The sequence below is a fragment of the Electrophorus electricus genome, chromosome 2, assembly GCF_013358815.1.
Source record: "Electrophorus electricus isolate fEleEle1 chromosome 2, fEleEle1.pri, whole genome shotgun sequence".
NCBI lineage: Eukaryota > Metazoa > Chordata > Actinopteri > Gymnotiformes > Gymnotidae > Electrophorus > Electrophorus electricus.
The window spans coordinates 15564826-15585208 of NC_049536.1; the positions used below are offsets into that span (position 1 = coordinate 15564826).

The 20383-nt window shown below is 40.2% G+C and overlaps 3 protein-coding genes across 5 annotated transcripts; 2 read left to right on the forward strand and 1 right to left on the reverse strand.

Annotated features, from left to right (window-relative positions):
• The first annotated feature begins 737 nt into the window (after window positions 1–737).
• pgm3 (phosphoglucomutase 3) lies at window positions 738–7098 on the forward strand. The gene is made up of 13 exons (XM_027011138.2): window positions 738–823; window positions 1456–1662; window positions 1781–1965; window positions 2079–2146; window positions 2375–2508; window positions 3229–3424; window positions 3899–4056; window positions 4818–4901; window positions 5138–5236; window positions 5612–5731; window positions 5913–6035; window positions 6256–6429; window positions 6583–7098. The coding sequence occupies exons 2-13, from the start codon at window positions 1456–1458 to the stop codon at window positions 6670–6672; spliced, it is 1638 nt and encodes a 545-aa protein (XP_026866939.2). The 5' UTR covers window positions 738–823; the 3' UTR covers window positions 6673–7098.
• A 76-nt stretch (window positions 7099–7174) lies between these two features.
• ngs (notochord granular surface) lies at window positions 7175–11163 on the reverse strand. Of its 3 annotated transcripts, none has more exons than XM_027011141.2 (11): window positions 10790–11163; window positions 10543–10690; window positions 10287–10436; window positions 10045–10164; window positions 9732–9827; window positions 9220–9354; window positions 8930–9040; window positions 8732–8842; window positions 8388–8512; window positions 7819–8061; window positions 7175–7718 (listed from the first exon to the last, which is right to left on the reverse strand). In XM_027011141.2, the coding sequence occupies exons 1-11, from the start codon at window positions 11056–11058 to the stop codon at window positions 7628–7630; spliced, it is 1599 nt and encodes a 532-aa protein (XP_026866942.2). In that variant the 5' UTR covers window positions 11059–11163; the 3' UTR covers window positions 7175–7627. The 3 variants fall into 3 exon arrangements, with proteins under 3 accessions (XP_026866942.2, XP_026866941.2, XP_026866943.2); XM_027011140.2 differs by having other exon boundaries at window positions 10543–10693; XM_027011142.2 differs by having other exon boundaries at window positions 7626–7713; window positions 10543–10693.
• Window positions 11164–12015: 852 nt separating this feature from the next.
• ccnc (cyclin C) lies at window positions 12016–19956 on the forward strand. The gene is made up of 12 exons (XM_027011135.2): window positions 12016–12164; window positions 13297–13403; window positions 13804–13888; window positions 14401–14470; window positions 14574–14625; window positions 14994–15049; window positions 15797–15832; window positions 15918–16009; window positions 16520–16587; window positions 17697–17776; window positions 18136–18254; window positions 18487–19956. Exons 1-12 carry the CDS (start codon window positions 12133–12135, stop codon window positions 18539–18541), a joined length of 852 nt encoding a protein of 283 aa, XP_026866936.1. The 5' UTR covers window positions 12016–12132; the 3' UTR covers window positions 18542–19956.
• Window positions 19957–20383: the final 427 nt, after the last annotated feature.

A 20383-nucleotide genomic window follows, 5' to 3' on the forward strand; every position in this document is an offset into this window, starting at 1 on the left:
ATAGATCAAGAGCAAAGAGAACAGCCTGAAATACACTTATATTCTCGTTTGGGACAACATCAGTTTCACTGTTATTCAGGTCCATGAATACTTCAACAACAACCCACAGTTCTCAAATATTTCCTTCCACCTTCTCCCCATCCCATTCATGTGAGGTATTTGAAGTCCTTTGGCGTCCCCAAGCCCAGAGATGTGAGAACAAATGTACATTTTTCCTTTTCTAAGAGATTCTTCTTAGTCAAAGAAACTTTTATGTTTCATGTGTACTTTTCTGTCAGAAGCTCATTTGAATTTCCACAAATAAGTTTACAGTTTGGATATTTTGTACTGCATTAATCCTCATGCACTCTCTTTTTATACATATATTTTTATTCACCATGTGAAAATAAATAATTTTTCCGTTGCTCAATTGTTATCAGTTTTTTTTCCCAATTCTGTTATCAGAATTTTTGGTAAAATGTTTTCAACTGATTGCACTAGTGTCTATTTAATGGTCAGCACTGACTGCAAATTTGATTTGTGTTTTGAAGGCAACGTTTCATTATGAGCAAAGATTTGCTTTTACTTGACAGAGGTGCACTTTGGAAAATTATGGAGAAATGAATTCGTCAGAAGGGGCTCTTGAATCCGTTTACGGCTTTCAGCAGGGGGCGAAATTACTGAAGCGCGAAGAATGTGTCTTGCGCTGCGTCTTACCGGCTCTGATTCCCCTGAACGCTCCCGACAAAACGGGATTACGTCAGACGGCCACATCACCAATAGGAAGTAAAAGCCATTCACTGTTGAATTGACATCAGTGGGTAGTAGTTTGACAACTGAACAAGTAAGTATGAAAACACAATAGTCGTTTTCCTCTAACTTGTTGAGAAGAAGGCAAGGAGAAATTGCGTGTTTATTCTTTTTTGTTGTTGTAGTCTAGATAGCTAGCCACATATGTTCATAATGCAACCAGCACTTTCAGCTTTAGCTAGTGATTCATTCTGTCTTAACCTGTGACCAGATTGCAGTTAAGTTAGCTAGCGGTAGCTGACCTAGCTATCTAGCTAGCAGTAGTGAAGGTTTATCTATTTTATCAGCTAACGCGTCATTTATTCTGTCGTCTTTGAATGTCAACTGTAAGTTAGACATCTAGGTTAGCTGCCAGTTTCGTGTTGTGTTAGACATTTATCTACTTATTTCGCAGATTATATCATAGCTAAGTAGCAAAGTTAACGAGTTAACTTCCTTGTGTCATTGACGTACTGCATTGATTCGTGCACAAAATACACAGGAACTAACGCTAGTTAGTAAACCTACACTACTGGTTTTACAGAACAATGTGTGAGGCAGATTATGGCTCATCGTTTTATATTAGTTTGAAGACCAATACAACCTGTAGCGTTAATGGTCTCTGGGGCAAAACGCAACTACAGAAAATAGCTTCAAGCATTCTTTCCCTTTCTGATTTCTGTAAAGATGGCCGAGTTTGGCGAGGTGTCCCAGAAATCCACGCAACATCCAAAGCCAAAGGGCCTGACGCTACAGTATGGTACAGCAGGGTTCCGAACCACCGCAAAGCATCTGGACCACGTCATGTTCCGTATGGGCTTGCTGGCAGCTCTGAGGTCCAAAAAGACCAAGTCCACTATCGGAGTCATGGTCACCGCCTCACACAATCCTGTGGTCAGTGTAGTGCTATGAGAGTACACACTCACACAGCACAGGACATCTGCATTGTCCTTTCTCATTGCTGACTGTATACACACGCCTTTCTCTCACTTTACCCATCTCTTTTTCACAGGAGGATAATGGAGTGAAGCTGATTGACCCAATGGGAGAAATGGTGACCCCAGCCTGGGAAGGTTATGCCACACAGCTAGCCAATGCAGAGCAAGAAGCTCTGTGTACTGTACTGAAAAACATCATGGAGACAGACGCCATCAGCATGAGTGAGACAGCTAACGTCTTTGTCGGCAGAGATACCAGGTAGCCTGTTGTGCAATTGCTTTTTTTCCTTAACAGAATAATGAAAGCTAAAATAGTTAATGTAGTAATTAGTGTAATGTACTAGCTGATTGGCTGTGGTTGCTGTCACTCAGGCCAAGTAGTGAGAGCCTAACAAAGGCTGTGATTGATGGCGTTTCCTGTTTGGGAGGGCACAGTCAAGGTGTGCTTATGGCTAAGTAAATTTTACATTTTTGATTGAAGGCTTAGGCTGTTTTTTCCCCAGTCATGTATTATAATAGTAATTAAACTGATTCATGTATTCAAGTTTTCTGCTACAACAAATTACATTTTAATAACCTCTTTTACTTGATGAAAATGTTTTTGATTTAATTAGTTTGTGTGCGTGTGTGTGCATGTGTGTGCATTTGTGCGTGCATGTTGGTTTCAGACTATGGCCTGGTGACCACACCTCAGCTGCATTATATGGTCCGTTGTCGCAACACCCATGATTGCTATGGCACCGCCACATTACAGGGCTACTATGAGAAACTCTCCAAGGCTTTCATTGAACTCACCAAGAATGTAAGACTCTGGGAAAGCAAGACTATGATAAAAATAAAACACATGAGCACCTGTCTCCACACAGTTACATGGCAAATAGGTTATGTCAGAGGTGTCACTAGAAATATATGATTAGGGTGGCTAAGCCCCCCAGGAGAACTGCAAAAATAAAAAGAACTATGCATTGAAACCTGTCTTAAATAATGCATTGTTTAATGCAAAAGTCATTTTTAGTTTGCTTATTAAGTAACGTTAAATTAGCATTTGTTCAACAATCAGGGTTCCTCTGTCAGTTTCATTTCAGACAAATGACATTCAGATACAGAGACATACAGATTATGTATTTTCTTTACTTTTTTGTTGAGGTTGCACAGTCTTCAGGAATATTCCCTGACACAGAGACACACACAGTGCGACAGACTGATTAAGATTTTATCAAATTACATCTTTCAGACTTTCAAATTTTTGTACAGGTTTCAGGGCTGCTGTATGTAGCAGTACCTCTTCCAGGTCCTAGTGCCCTCTTTCCCAGTATAATGTGACTTTGGAAACACAGTTGTGTGGTTGAATAAGAGAGAATGAAGGAGAACTTGATTTTAAACTAATAATGCATGCTTATTTTGGGGACTAAAGAAAATTTTAGGGCAGATATAGCCCCCCTAAAATGGGCCTAACAACGCCCATGGGTTATGCAACATAGTTTGCACATTAAAAGTTTAGTTTCCTGCACCCATCTCCCAGGCTCTTAATCGCACCGATGACCAGAAGAGGCTGTTAGTAGATGGTGCCAATGGGATCGGAGCACTCAAACTGAGAGAAATGGAGGCATTTCTCAAGTATGAACTGCAGGTGGCACTCTTCAATGATGGCAGCAGTGGCAAACTCAACCACCTGTGTGGAGCTGACTATGTGAAAGTACACCAGAGAGCTCCTGAAGGTGTGTGGAATGTTCTGCAGTGTTATCATACTGGCCTATAGGATATTGCCAGACATACTTATGCAGTTTCATGAAGACACACACATTAAAGTGTGCCAAGCCGGAATTCAGTGGCATTGGTAGCTTCGGAACAGCTCGTGCCGTATCAGACTGAACTTTAACCTTAACTCATTATGCATCCTTCTCAAACGTGGGCTTTCTGACACCAAGAACAATAAAAACCTATTGGACAAATTGCTTCACAGCTGATTTTTTTAAAAGTCTAAACAGGGCTTTAGTGATTTAGATGTTTGTTCCGTTGTGAAATCTTTAAGCTCCTTCACATAAGCATTGGAATGTGTTAGAAAAATCTTGCAGGAGTTGTGCAGTTTTTATTTAAGCCATTGTAAGTCCCATATACATGCCTCTGGTTTTGATGCAGTAAAATATCTCTCTCCCTCTCCCTCTCTCGCCCCCACCCCCTCCCATACGCAGGTATGCATATGGGTCCAGGTGAGCGTTGCTGCTCATTTGACGGTGATGCCGATCGTATCATTTATTATTACAACGACACCGCTGGCCGCTTCCGTCTGCTGGATGGGGATAAGATCGCTACCCTCATTAGCATGTCCCTCAAAGAGCTTTTGACACAGGTACAAAAAACAACAACAACAACAAAAAAACACATTTGAAGGTTCAGTTTATCTCCTAAATGCAAACCTGACATTTTGTTCAAATTTTCCAATTTTATAATAGGTATGCTTAATATATAGTAGACCCTGCCATATGCAAACTCGCAATACATACATTCACACATATGCATTACATTTATGGTATTTAGCTGACGCTTTTATCCAAAGCAATTTACAATTATGATTTAATACAGCTTGGGCAATTGAGGGTTAAGAGCCTTGCTCAGGGGCCCAACAGTGGCAACTTGGTGATGATGGGGCTTGAACTGGCGACCTTCCAATTTCAAGTAAAGTACTTTTAACCACTGAGCTACCACTGCCCTCAAAATTAGCAAAAGTCCAAAGAGAGAGTGGTAGAGTGGTAGAGTAGTACATGTAGTATTGTTATAATTGGCTACATTGATTTATATGACTATCCAACTTTGTTTTTTTTTAAGTTACTAGAGTCTTTTTGCATTATCTATAAGAAAAATGTGAAAATATGAAATATTTAGGTATATATGGGGTTCATTATTTTTAGCACTGGATCTTGGTACATATTGGTCACATGGTGGGGTCTTTCTGTACATACATGTGATGCATGATAATGCTGTACTTGTCACTAAATTCTTATAGTAAGAGTATAGTTTTTTTAAATTATGAAGAGCTAAATGGAACCAAAGCGCCATTAACACACACTAAATTTGCTTTAATTTTTTGAATGCATGTATGTTTTTGTACAGGCAGGGTTGAACATTCAGGTCGCTGTTGTACAAACAGCATATGCTAATGGGAGTGCCACAAGATACCTGAAAGATGTCATGAAGGTAAATGTTTCCAAGTGTGCCACGATATTCTCCTATAAATCATAAGGATGATGGTATTGACTGGATGGTTGTTCATAAGGATCAGGATAATTCCTTATGTTTGTGATGTGAGACTTGGTTTTCCAGTATTCTTTAATGTTCTATAATATGTAATTAGCTTTGCATTTTTGTTTAATATCAGTGAGTAATAATCCATATTTCTCCATAGTTTTCCAAACTTTTGTCTCTACTCTTAGGTCACAGTGTGCTGTACGAAGACAGGTGTGAAGCATCTCCACCATGCTGCTCAGGATTTTGACATCGGAGTTTACTTTGAAGCCAACGGCCATGGAACGGTGAGCTTACTGTAATACCTTTAGAACCTACCTGTTTTTTAAATCACCTTTTTATAGCTATTAGGTCTTAATGTGCTTCTTTCCCACAGTTTTTAAAAGAACTCCTGCAGTGCACTAAAAACACCTTTTTTACTCAATTATTTACAGTCACAAACTTCAACTTTAAATTGTTTTTATTAAAACCTACCAAGCTAACATGGTCCTTCATCTCTATGGGTTCATTGTCCATATGGGCATTAGCTCTATGTGACTTTTCTTGATGACAGTTTAATGATGACTAAAGTTGTAACCGGCTCTTTCTGAAGCATCGGAATACTCACTGAACTGTTTTAAGTCTTCTGAACAGAAACAGCTCAGCTTCAAACTGTTTTTAAGGTTCTGTTCAGCAAAGAAGCAGAAAAGCAGATCCGACAGCTGGTTAAACACAGCAACGCCAACGACGAGAAGAAACGTGCCGCCAAGCTTCTGGCCAGTACCATCGATCTCATCAACCAGGTAAAACCACCAGCACTGTTCTGCTCCCTGAGCCTCCAATGAGCCTAATCATTATGAAGATTATATCAATCTCCATCTCGTAAATGTCTCTATGTAAACTCATTAACTTCACTGCATCTCTCTCTCTCTCTCTCTCTCTCTCTGTCATATATATATATATATATATATATTGCTTCCATAGGCTACAGGTGATGCTATTTCAGATATGTTGGTGATTGAAGCCCTGTTGGCTATCAGAGGAATGAGCATACAGGGATGGGACACCCTTTACACAGACCTGCCCAACAGACAGCTCCGAGTCAAGGTGGGTTGGCCTTTCAGCACACCAGCTCTCAATATGTTCCTACTGTGGGGTGCCTTATCGGGCAGTCACACGGCTTCCTCTCTCACCACTGTAATTTGCACTATACAATGTCTGGTTGTATGTATGCATGTGCGAATGCAGCAAGTGGTTTAAAGATACATTTACGTTGACTTTGCACAAGTAGTTATAAATTAAAATTACAGCCCTTTTTCACTGATAGGTAGCAGACAGGCAAGTGATAGACACAACAGATGCGGAGCGTCATGTGGTGATGCCAGCAGGTCTCCAGGATGCTATAGACACCCTTGTCAAGAAGTACAAACAAGCACGTGCCTTTGTCAGACCCTCAGGTACTGAGGACATAGTCAGAGTATATGCCGAGGCTGACACACAGGTAAATACATTCACACACTCTCTCTCATTCACATTTACATGCACAGAAGGGCCTCCCCACTCTCTGTAGGGATGATTCAGAGTTTATTCATTGCTTCAGGTCATATACGAAATGTGTGGCTTTTGGTAATATGTGAAATGTTTGGGTATGTAGGAGGGTGCAGATGGTTTGGCATATGAAGTAAGTCTGGCTGTGTACCACCTGGCTGGGGGAACTGGGGAGGAGCCGAAGCCTTTAAAGTGACCACACATTCAGACTACACACATCTGCCCTCAAGAGGCCAACATTTGGTTTTGGGTTGTTTTTTGGCTGGGGGGGAAGGGCGGGTTGTTTTATTGTTTTGGATACTGTCCTGTGAACATCAATGTAGATTTCATATCAATGGCACAACTATGGTAAAACAATACCACATATTTCAGTTTTTATACCATGAGTAGTATGAGCTATGTTCATAATCATGAGCCTTAATAAATAGATATTATATATTTGGTTGCCCTTCTCTTGGGCTTCTCATGATGCACTAAACTAATGTAGATTGATTCTAACAGTAAACATTGCTCAGTAATTATTTGTAATTGTATTTTGAGCATTCCTAAACTGCATACTTTTATGTGAAACAGTTTGTTTTTGTAACGATAAAAATAGGAATAAAAACTGATGCTATCCTAATTTTGTTTGTAGCCCATTTGTTGCTTGTCAGACAGCTGGGACCAAGGCTATTGCCAAGTGGTTTAAATATACTTGCCTTAAGCATTTCTTTCTATTCAAACTCTGTCTTGATGATCACAGCAAAAAGTCAATAAATTTGGTGTTTCTGATAGTCAGCTCAACCAGTGATGCTGCTTTGAAGTAGTTTATTTTGTCCACATTTGAATAGAACCAAGGGACATACGGGAGGTTAAAGGCTTCAACACAGTCTATTAGCAATTTAGTTTTAGCACAGCATCCACAAGAGACGAGGTAGATGGTGAGGAGTAACGTTCCTGCTTTTGATCTCTGTTATAGTTTCTAGTAGCGATTAAAATGTAAAGCCTTGAGACTCATTGTTTGGTAATATTCTTTGACGTATAAGAGTAGATGGTCATAAGCAGTGTGAACCAAGCCATCATATTGTAGTTTCATGCTTCAGTTTCACGTTGGCTAGTGAAAAGGGGGGGGATGAAAGGAGGTGTTCGAGATCAGGCAGTTTCAGAGCGCTTTACTCGTCCATCTCGCTGACCGCTCCAGAGATGGTGATGGTGCGTTCTTGTGAGTCTCTGTGAATGATGTCCTCATCTGCCCTAACTGTTCTAAAGCCAAAGACAGATGGCATTAGAAAGGCTACAACACACACACATATATACCACAGTACAGTATTTGACATACTTGGGCAGAAGTGCCTACTTTTACCTGATGAGCATGGTCTTCCTCTCCGTTACCTCCACGGCCTGCTCCTGGGTGACCTCTCCCAGCGTCCCCTGGGATTTGACAGAGGAGGAAGAGGCTGCTGCTTTTAGCAAGGCCGTAGCTGTTCCACCGGCTCCCTGACTGAGGCCCAGCCCCGAGGCGCTGACCAGCCCTGCGCCGACATTCATCAGAGACAGGCTACCCACCATGGCTGTAAGCCGGTTATCCTCGCCTTCAATCAGCTTCCTAAAGGACAAAAATGGAGCCTACATACTTTAGTTCACTTGGCAGAGTAGGCAAAGTTATGTGCTAGCAACACTAAAGTCATGGGTGATGTCAGCTGTCACTACTTAGGTCACATGGATGTTTCTTTGGAAATTACAGTGATTTTTTTTTTATATATATATATATATATATATATATATATATATAAATTATTAGTTTATTTTTTTTATGAACGAGAAATTGCATGGAAACATTTATGTAAAGGATTAGATCCTTCACAGAATCTGGTCATGCCTTTTAAAATGAAGATGCAGTTCAGCTATGCTTTTCAGGTTCAGTTATACTACCTATATGTGGTGATCTCAATCTCGAGAGCCATTTTCACATTCAGTAGGTCCTGGTACTCTTTCAGCAGCAGAGTTATCTTCTCTTTCACCATCTTCATCTCCACCTTCAGTGCCTCAATGCGAGCCTACAATCATGCACTGAGCTGAAACTTTATAAACACTTATGAAGCTTAATCCATTTTGACAAGTTCAGTTGAAGGTGTGAAGCAGGTATGAGCTTATTACTCTTATGAGCCTGCTCAGAAATACTTGCCACAGGTATATACAAGATGAGCCTTCAGCTTTAGTAAAAATGCAATGTAGGCATCAATAGTGGATTCTCAGTAAATCTACTGCACACTTACCTGCAATTCCTCCTCCTCTTTCATGTATTTTTCCTGTGCATCACGGATCTGAGCCTGCAGAGCTTCATTCCTGGTTCTGAGAGCGTCCAGCTCCCGCTGCTTATTCTGGATCTGTGAGCACACGTGCATACATTGGGAATGGACCTGCACAGTTAATGGTAATGACTAGAGGAAGAGCTGTAAAGGAAGTGCACTCACATCCTTCTTCAGGGCAGTGATTTCCTCCCTGATACCCCGGAGGGATTCCACGTGCCGTGACGATGCCACGTTCAGGTCCTGGAATTTTGTCTTATACCACGCATCCATTTCCTGGTGATTGCAAAATCAGACAGCAACATAGCCATAGATAATTTGGTACCAAAGCCACACAAGAATTGTTTTTTTTTATCTGCCTATGTCCAGAACTGAGAATGATGAGATACAAAATTGTTTCAGTGAGAGCACTGGCTCATGAGGAACATTAGAGCTGGAGCTTCAGTGAGGGCTACCTGCAGGTTACGTGCCGCGATGCTATCATACTGGGACTGGATCTGTTTGAGGGCGGATGCCAGGTCTGGCAGCGAGAATGACACATCCACCTTAGCCACGGTTCCGTAAATCTGGGCCATTAGCTCTTCAATTTCCTGATCAGGAAAAAACAAAAATAGCACATGCACACAAACACAAACAACATTTTGAACCAAACTTGTTTAAAAAAAACATTTTTTTCCAAGTAACCAAGCTTTTAATTATTTGGAGTCAGTGAATGAATGAATGAATGAATAAATGAATAACATATAAACAAAGTGCAACAATATAGTAGAAAAGCAGCTCCGAACAGAGTACCAAACTTGAAATTTTCCGTGTTAAACTTGTACATTATCCTCAGTTTCATTTTCAAAGTGCAAATAAAAGTTTTTTTTTTTTTTTAATATGGGTAAGTCACTGAAGTAGTATTAACAGAAGTGCTGAAATTAGACTCATTTTGAGTAGTTTACTGTAGTACTGGGAACGACTCCACCTGTTTGTGAATCCGCTGAAGGAATTCCATCTCCACCTCCAGGTTTTCCAGCTGCTTCTCTAGAGCAATTCGTGCGGCCGTGGCTGCATCAACATCCTGGGAAAGGGAAATATTAACCGATAAATGGCACCTTTGTTTATTTTATCTCTGGGTAATCATAAATAAGTTCATCTTCCTATGTGCACACAAAACCTGAAGGCTTATAAAATGTTCAATCACAGTTGGATGCCTCGCCTCACTTTATGCTATTAGAATTCTAGGCCAGCCATGAGGTTGTTAAAATGTGTCATTGGAATCTGACATAACCACTCACTGGCTTGAAAACTTCGATCTCCCGCTCAGCTTTCTTTCTGGCTTCCAGGGCTTCCTCGTACTTAACCTTCACCAACTCTAATTGTCCTGCCATAGCCTCCTTAGCAGCAGTAGCAAGATCCTTCAGGACGAGATATTAGGGCATTAGCGTGAACACTTTGCTGTATTTGCATGAGCACTTATCGAGTGTGTTATTATGTAAAGGTAGATAAATGTTGTGTGCCGTCCCTGTAGCTGCCTCACCCTCTGGACCTTCATCTGGTCAGCAATCCTCCTGAGCTCTCGAAGCTGCTCTTCATACATGCTGCGCAGACCGGATGGCTTCACAAAGCGGCCTTTCAGGGCATCGATCTCAGTCTCGAGCATTTTATTCTGCTGCTCCAGAGAGCGCACCTTCAAGACAACCAAGCCAGTTTAATGTTGCGTATCCAGAGAGAACAGTTGCATGCTTCCCAACAGCCAATGACAAGGGAAGAGAGCAAAGACAGATGCGTCTTACTTTCTCAATGTAGATGGCCAGACGGTCGTTGAGGGTGACCATCTCCTGCCTCTCACTCGTGCGCGTGCTGAGGAAGGCCTGGTTATCAGCGGCGGCAGCTTCCAGGTCCAGCGGTCCGATACCGACACAGAGCGCGCCCATACTCACGCTGCTGCAAGAGCACAGAATCAAGTCTGAGCGGTGATACTACAAACGTAAACCTTTACATGAAAGAGAAAATGTAATAATAATAATAATTAATAGGTACCTAGTCATGCATGACCTGCGCGTGCCCGAAAGTGCCCTGCGTCCCGTTGTCCCGATGCGGGAGTAGCTTGCGGAGCGGTGGCGAGTCTCCCGACGACTTGGAGAGGGGCTGGACACCCTGATATGGTACGAGGAAGAGGAGGCCAGGGCGTCCTCAAAGTGACGGCGGTAAGAAGACATTCGTTCTGGGCTTGCACTCATTCTGAGGCCGGTGGATTTTTCAACTCTCCTGCTTTGACAAGACGGACAGAATGTCTTATACTCACTCATTCAAGTGTTTTATAGCCGCTGCTTGGACCTACCCACCCGTCGAGGAATCTCGAACCATTTTAACACTTAGTTGAACCTCTTAAAATATCTCACGCACCATCATGAAGAACCTTTAGGCCTACGCGGTAAAAATAGAAGCGTGCACTAACTTAATTAAAGGAAGAGCGCTTACTGTATTGTAGCAATCATGCTACATTTAAATGATTCACAGTGGCATGAAACCTAGCAAATGCAACGCATTTTTTAAAACAAAGACTTATTGGGATAGCGTCTAGGAGCGCAGGATGGAGAAACTCTGTTGTCTTTACTACAGAGCTGCAGAGGGACATATGGAATCTTAAATTTAATTAGTCCGTGAAACGTTGGCAAATTCCAGATCTGCTGTCACGGTGTAGGTGATTATGACACTCCCATGTTACTGTCAGAAATGAGTGGCAAATTCAGCGGAACCTAAATATATAACTTTGTAACACTTCTAAATTCCTACATTTGTAACACTTCTGATCATTCGCTTAGACCGCTGATTTGCAGTGATCTATCAAGTAAGTATCGGTTCATGGTTAACATACATTTATGTAAAAACTGGAATAGGTTAAAGACTAATCGAACTCAATTTTCCCTATTATCCTTTCAAATTCTGGTTGTCAGAAGGAAAGAATAATCTTAAATCAGTTTATTGATTTAAACAGTTTATTGATTTATGTTTTAAACATAATATTTAATCACACAAAACGAAAATCGTTGTTAATATTAATAGAGCAAAACCTATTATTATAGTGTACTTACATATTTGTTTCTGGTAAAGCAGTAGCAAAACTGTGTTGTAATTGTGTTATATGCCTTTATTTATCATAGTATGTCGTTTTCTTAGACACACGTCTCATTAGTCCTTCAGAACCACTTTCAGGAGTTCTGTTGTGCTCCATCGGACATAATTCTCGGTCGGACAAAGAATCATCGGAGTGTTTTTTTAGGTGCCCCTCTAGTTGAAGTGACCATTTAACTCAAGCGTCCATTACTTTCTAGAAATTTAAAACCATTCAAGATCATATTTTCTACCTCAACTTGGCCACAATGGCAGGGAACTTTTGGCAGAGTTCACATTAGTAAGTTCTTCCATTCGTTATGAACAATTTCTTTGTTTCAGGACCTGCTGTATTGCGAATTTGGCTCACATTTGTGAGCGCTTCATAGCTAGCTAGCTAGCTAGCCTAGCTAATGTTAACGTTAGTTCATTATCTGATTTCTAGATATCTAGCCAGACACTGTAATGTTGTTGAATAAGAAGTCGTAAATAAATATAATCGGGGATAATTTGAGAAGCATCCGATCTAACTAAATTTTAAGGAATCCGTCTAGACTGGCAGAATCCGCTAGCTAGATGGCTAACGCTAGCTTTATATCCGTTAAAATTTGTAGACAGCCAGTTAACTAGCTAGCTGTCTATAGGTGTCTGATGTTAGCTAGCTAGCTAGTTAACCTACCTACATTAAGATAAATACTAATACCTTTAGTAACACATCATTAAAGTTTACTAGTTTGAATAATTCAGACCTTAAGTTAATGTCTTCAGTAGTGACCAATAAAAAAGAAAGATCCTTATTGTGAGGATATAATACATGTAGCAGTGGCTATCTAAATTAGCTAGCAAACGTCATTTGGACTAAACATGTATCGCTTGTTGATTTATTTGAATTATAAATGTAAATAGCCCATTGCTTTCTCACTCAGTTAACTGATTAATAAAACATTTGCTTTGTCATTTTAATTCTTGTACTTGCACCTAGTCCGCAGTTCTTAACTGATTAAGATATATAGAATCATTGAGGTTGCCAACATATAGTTTGTCTTCATGTCATGCTCACAAATTTAGTATGTTCATATGTGGACTTCTAGGCCAGCCATATTTTGCCATACACTTTGCCATATATGAAAGCCTTGTCACCTTGAATAGCAGTATTTAGTTAGTAAAAATAAGGTAAATGCCTTGACTTCCTTCCTTCTTTTCCTGATATGAATCCACAATTTAGTAGGAAGTTGACTGGTTTGGGATTTTGGGTAGATTGGAAGCCAGCACCTAGCCTTACAAGTACTCCAAATATATTGTAATGTGAGACTGCATAATCTCCTAAATTATATTAGTTATGACAAGTTTAATGAGTAAACAGGAGTCTGTAAATCTCTCTTATCTGATTTAAATTCCCAGTTTGATTACTTTGTTTGTCTTTGTGTTATTAGCCTACAGTGGGTCCTGGATAAGCAGGATCTGCTGAAAGAGCGTCAGAAAGATCTGAAGTTCCTCACAGAGGAGGAGTACTGGAAACTGCAGATATTTTTTGCGAATGGTATAGGACAATGTGATCATTTTACATTTTGTGTATTAAGATTTCCCCTGTATATACATGTATGCACATGTATGTATTTAGCTAGTTCTAAATCTTTTAGCAGTGATTAGGAATGTAGATTAATGTCTAATGTATTTTTTGTGTTATTTAAGATGTGATCTGAATCAGTTTGTGACAGTGGAATAGTAAGAAGAAACATTTATTTATGAGGGTGAATATAAGAGAGGGAAATAAAATGGGGAATAGTTTGGCATTAAGCGCCTAAAGAAGACATCCATAATCCTACTATACTGTCTTAAAATCTCATGTTTTCTGAGGAATACTGTTGTACCCCTGCCAGAATTTAATGAAACTCAGGAAAAACAGATAAGGTCAGAGAGTAATTTCTGCTGTGTTTTAGTAATCCAGGCCTTGGGGGAACACTTGAAACTGAGACAGCAGGTCATTGCCACGGCAACTGTCTACTTCAAGAGGTTTTATGCTAGGTGAGTAGGCTAATTAGATCATTTAAAAATGGCTGAACAACGGGTGGTTCCAAATTGTGCTTCAAGACCCTCCTGTGCTGAAGCTTTCAGACCACAATTCCATCTCTATTATTTTTATCTCACTCTTTTACTGTTCTAACCATTTTTTAGCCAAGATTGTTAACAACCATCTTTGCTTGTACTAATGCTGTGTCCTGAAACGAAACTAAAACCAGTTAGTGAAAATATCATTAAGGCATATTCCTGAACGGTTCTGCTTCCCTAAGCTCAGTGCTCAGAGAGCCATTCGTACTCCATGCCAAACCTTGTCCAGGTGGACAAGCCCTGTAGTTTACTTCTCAGTCTGTGCAGATCGGAAAGCTGTGAGTGTGGCTACGTAGTTTAAAATCATGGGAAACCAAAACTTTATCCTCACTTACCGGTGTTACTATGGAAAGTTCCAAAATGCATTGTTTTACGTTAAATTTAGGTTGAAAGTTTTTTTTGTCACCAGTTTGCCCTTATGTTTGCAGATACTCTTTAAAGAGCATAGACCCAGTGTTGATGGCTCCTACTTGTGTGTTTCTAGCTTCTAAAGTGGAGGTAAAAAGCAAATCATTCCCAGATTCCATTCCTTTACTTTTTTGGTATTTAATTACACATTTAGTGCAACATGTAATCCCTTGTAATCTTTTTTTTATGACAGGAATTTGGAGTTGTTTCAAACACTCGCCTTATTTCTGCAGCAACCTCTGTGTGTAAGTGAAGGAATACGAACACTGTGGCATAACATCCAAAAGCCCCTCAAACAGTTGCTAGTCAGCCTCTGTTTTCCAAAAATGGACAACTACATGATGTTCCGAACTTGAAGATTTAAATAACAATTTAACAAGTTTTGGAAATATGCTCTCTCTGCCTGGCAGAGCCAAATGATCCTTGATGTTAACTTCTGTTTAACTTTTTTTTTTTGATGTTTTGGTTTTGTTAACCAAAAGCTGGAATTTTGATGGAACCATGACTACTGGTTTATTATACAGACTGTCAGCAAATTATGGTACATTTTAAAAATAGATTTTAAGTGTACTCTATTTAAAAACCAGAGACAAGTTTCTGTTTATCTCAACAGTGAAAACACGATTCTCCTATGCCTTTCCTAAGGAGTTCCCATATAGAATGAATCATGTAAGTAACATTAGTCTTGTATATACACTTTTTTTGTTTCTACATGTATACATGTAATAGGGATTTTAATGATAGACACAAGATGTATTCAACCCTTCCTAAAAGCATTGACAAGTACTGTATTGGTTAAATTATGCAAAATTGACAGCCACCCTTCTGACAATGACTTGCTGATTAGCTTGTGTGAAGGGAATGCCAAGCTTGCACCTGTGTGTTTGCATGGGTGTGTGCACTCAAGGGTTGGGTTTGTGTTTGTGTGTGTGTGTGTGTGTGTGTGTGTGTGTGTGTGTGTGTGTGTGTGTGTGTGTGTGTGTGTGTGTGTGTGGAGGATCTAGCATTCTTTAGTTTTGTACCATATGTCACTCTTCTGACATTTGTGAAGGAATTATGCACGCGCTCCTGACACCCCTGCGTAAAACTTGTGTTGCCATGGAGAAGTCTCGCTGCCTTGGGACATTGAGGCGCTATGACACTTCTCATATCACACAATGGCTCTAAGTGCTTTCTGATGGTCAGCAGGGTTATTTGTGGGTAGTCGCACATCCACTGCTCCACGTTCACACAGGTGTCACCCAGGCCGCCGGGGTGCTCACTGCTTTACCCGTGGGCCTCGGTAGAGGCGAGTGGCAGTTGTTGGCGCACATACCACATTAGTTAGTGGGTTATTGAGATGTTTGTGGCTGTTTTTCATTGTCATGTCAGGGCTGACTCAGTGGGTTTTCTTTCCGTCTCTCTCTGCCTTTGCAGATCTTGGAGTGTGAGTTCTACCTACTGGAGCTTATGGTTAGTGTGTCCCGTCCCATCCCACCCCTCAAATGCACAGAAACTGCTGTTAATGTCACTGATCTGAGGTCTGTGGCTGTTTCAGGACTGCTGTCTGATTGTGTACCACCCCTACAGACCTTTATTGCAGTATGTTCAGGATATGGGTCAGGAGGACATGCTCCTCCCCCTAGCATGGTAAGACATTTGTGTGTGTGCGTGCATGTTTCAGGCTGTGTAAGGGTTGTAAGATGCATCATTTATTAATCATTAGCATGATGGCAGGACTGGGGCACTTCAAATCCTATGGATTTTAATGACTACTGGTAGCTAGTTCTTGAACAATATCTTATGTTCCTGATGAGTGTTCAATGACTTTTGGCATGTTGTACATTGTGCAAACTAACACAGGCAATTTTTAACCAAAAACGTCCTGTTTTCCCAAATATGTTTTCAGAAACTGTAACGAATGTCTGCAATATCTAGCAATGTAATCAAAGAATAATGTTCTGTCTGTATAATGTCGCCCTAGTGTATTTGCATGGGCACCTGAATGTATGCTGTCTATTGCTCATCGAGTATTTGTTTGAAAGTAGTAGCGATGCATGCCCTGGGCCATAGACCTTTTGTGTCCATGAAACAATGTATGCTTTGTTGGTTGCAGCAGTCTGTTGATGTCTGCGGTAACATTCCTCTCTGCCTGTACAGGAGAATAGTGAATGATACGTACAGGACAGACCTATGTCTGCTCTATCCTCCCTTCATGATAGCTCTTGGTAAGTTCTGTGTTGGGTTTTAGTTATAAAATCGTCAGGGATGGCATAGATTTAATATGTTCTGTCATGATATTGGTGACCACAACAATTATGACTTGCTGTATGCATTTCAGTCTTATTAAAATAGATTGACAATGTTGATACCATTGATAGAATTTCACCACAACAAACAAAAAAGTATATCTTTCAGATATACTTTCTGGTCCAGGGTATCTTCCAGAGTTTTTTTTAATTTTTATTTTTTTATGAAGCTCTGAACCCATAGTTCTTGTGCTGATATTGCTTCAAGAGGCAGTTTAGAACTCTGTAGTGAGTGATGTGTGCACGTGTTTGTATGTTATGCAGTTAAACTTTAGATGTTTTAGACAATGACATGCTACTTCACAAAGTTGTGCTTTAAAATAAAATTAGAATTTTTAGCTAAAATATTCCATGCAATATATCGATGTTTCTCAGCCGTCCTTGGGGCCGACCACACAGTCCACATTTCTGATTTCTAATGCACTTATACACTGGTTTCTAATACACTTATATTATGTATTTAGTGTTCTTAATGGCCTGATACAGGAGTACTGAAAGCTGAATGAGAGCAAAATGTTGACCCTTTGCTGGGACTGGGTTAACAAACATATTAAAAATTGAGTCTCATTATTGAAAATCGTATTGAACCTGAACAACTCCATTTTCTACAAGTATTCAAAACAACAGGGATTACTGCTGTGGCTTCATACTTTTACTCGCATCATTTGATAATGACTATGTGACATCTAATCGCATTGTGAGGAAAAGCCAATGTCTTAGGTCACATGATCATTTCTAATTATTTAACATTTAGATTATCTTAATCTTATCTTGGGTATTATCATATACAGCTACCATATGATCACTCTTCCTTTTTATCTCCTTGCCTTAATAGCTTGCATCGAGACAATTAACAGAAAGTGTTGTACTTTTGAAATAAACAGCAAGTGTGACGTTGTTCCTTTGATAAATGCCAAGCTGTGACACCATGCTGTCTTTTTAAACTTGTTAGTTATGCGTGTTACTGGTTTGGTCTTGTAGTGCCGGTGATTCTAACCTCTGTGTCCCTGCCCCTCTTCCGTTGCTAGCATGTTTGCATGTAGCGTGTGTGGTGCAGCAGAAGGACGCCCGGCAGTGGTTCGCTGAGCTCTCTGTGGACATGGATAAGGTAGAATCTGATACTTACGGTGTATTAGTGCAGTTCTCCCAGTGGAAGGCTTGCATGGCAGTTTCTCACATCCTGTAGCCTGAGTGCTTATGTTGCTAAGCTTGTAGAACTTTTTTTCTGGTGTTGCTAACTGTTATTGCCCTTAAATGGTGCTCTGTAGGAAATGTTCCCTTCATTTCCTGGGTTTATAAAATTAAGATGCCAAGTTGCATTGACCAAGTTGTAGTTTTCAAAACCAAACTGTTGTCTCTGAGGACTGCATTGGAAATAACTATATTGTTCCCCTTAACCATTTTAGCAAGTAATGTTTGAGTAATTATCTCTTATTTTGTTTCCTTCTTGTGCTGTCCTTTGGTTAGATCTTGGAGATTATCAGAGTAATCCTGAAGCTTTATGATCAGTGGAAAAACTTTGATGACAGGAAGGAAATGCCTGCCATATTAAACAAAGTTCCCAAACCCAAGCCACCACCCAACAGGTATGACGGACCAGACCTGACCAATAGATAATCGCGGCTGCACTGGGTTAATATTACAATAGATGCAGACATTGATGGATTGCCTCAATGTCAGGAAATGATGGAGATGAAGATAAAACTAGAGCTACCTCCTTCTTAATAAGACTTTGGTTTATTTAGACGTGTCATTGGCAAATTTATTTTATTTTTTTTTCATTTTGTGTCCTCTTTCCCCCATTTTCTTGTTTCGCAGTGAGAACGATCAGAGCTCCAACGGGAATCAGAACAGCTCATACAGTCAGTCTTAAAGCTCACCTCTGCAGAGGCAGCCAAGGGGAGTCCAGACCAAACACAGCAGCGCACCATGGACATCTGACTTCTGTTCATGTCAAGAACCCCATTTGTTTTGATGATGGAGGATGATGCAAACTCAATTTGTAGGCTGTCTCTACATCCATTCGAGGTCTGCCCTTATGATCTCCAGCAGCAAGAGCAGTTGTGATGTCACTGTTTCCTCCACCAATCAGAGTCTGTGTTAAGCTAATGTTTGCTTACTGAATGGAGCCACAATGTTGGCCTCAGCTAACCAGTGATGGAATACTGCTAGGACTCTGAGGTGTTGCTTCAATATGGCTGTACTGTGTCATACTGTTGGCTTATCATTACGGCCACATACACACGCACTCACACACACACACACACCTGCCTGTGAAGTGTGCTCAGCTATGTTGTTCTTTATCCTGATCCTGACTTCCTTGAAGAATCCCATGAAGCAAGTGCTCTATGGGAACAAGAAAACTTGACCATTGTTTCCGCATTCTGTGTGCGCGCATGTGTATATGTGCAAGGTTGTGTGTGTGTGTGTGTGTGTGTGTGTGTCTGTCTGCGCGCCTCTTGTTGACCATATCACAGGTTGTATTCCTCAGGGAAAAAGCAGTTTACTCCACAGAAGGCTGTCTGTGAAATAACTGGTCACAGGGCTACGTGAAAGTGATCTCATTGGACCCTTGTACTGTGTACTCTAATCCTGATTGGATATTTTTCCTGTCTTTTGTTGCAGTTTGGCATAGGCACTGTGAATGAGAAAGAACAGGTTATATTTTTTTCTTTAGAAGTTCTTGTCCCCCCCCCCCCAAAAAAAAAACCTGCACTTGTAAATATGCTTTTATAATGTATATTTAAAAAGTAATCTTCAGATTAATTTACTTCGTATTTGCCTATAACCAAACACTTATTTTAATTTTATGTCTTGTTGAAAATATTATGTAGATTTATTTTACTGCTGTTAGGTGTAGTATGTGATGTTTGTGTATTTCAAACATCCAGCAGCCTAATGGCTGTGTTTTTCCCATAGCCAGTATGTGTAATTAGGTTTTGAACATTATTGTTTTTTCTGTTGAAAGGATCAAGAGATGTTTTCTCTGATTGATCATTACGTTTCTCACAGGGGCCTTTGATTGTACAACAGCAAAATACTATTCTTTGGCACAAAAATTAATTTGTATTAGTGCTGTTTTGGTATCCTTTTTGGATGTGTGCCAGCTCAATATAGTTCTCCCGTGATATGGCTTTTTCTTTTTGTTTTGTTTGTTTGGGTGTAATACTTTCCTGTAAATATTTTTAAGGAGTCCAAGTGGAGTAGAAGGTATTTGAATTTTGTCTTGATTTTTTTGAGTGTCACAGATTGAATGCCTTATTCAATAAAGCTGCTGGTTTGAACAAGCATGTCGTCTTGAAAACGAGGAGGAGATGGAAGGAAATCCTTTTACTTTCGAGTAGTCATCTCGAGTTCCGTTAACATTACCTCGAAAAATTACCATGAAATGTTAATGACTGGCTGGATTATTAATGAGTACTCTCAACCCATTTTAAAAGAGCGGTCGCGTTACGTCATCCGAGGGATCGTGAGCACCTTTGTTGTTCGGTACAATTTAAAATTTTTTTATAGGACCCAGAAATCCCTTATAGTACACAACGTAAATCATTTTATCATCTCCATGTGAAGGAGATTATTAGCCAGTTTTTGTTCCTTGCGACACACAGCTCTGTCGCACGTGGTCAAGAGTACCAAATACATTTGACCTAGACTAACATCCAAGCAAAGTAATGACAAGTTACTAACAAACAGGACAAGTCTCTCAATCTCCGTT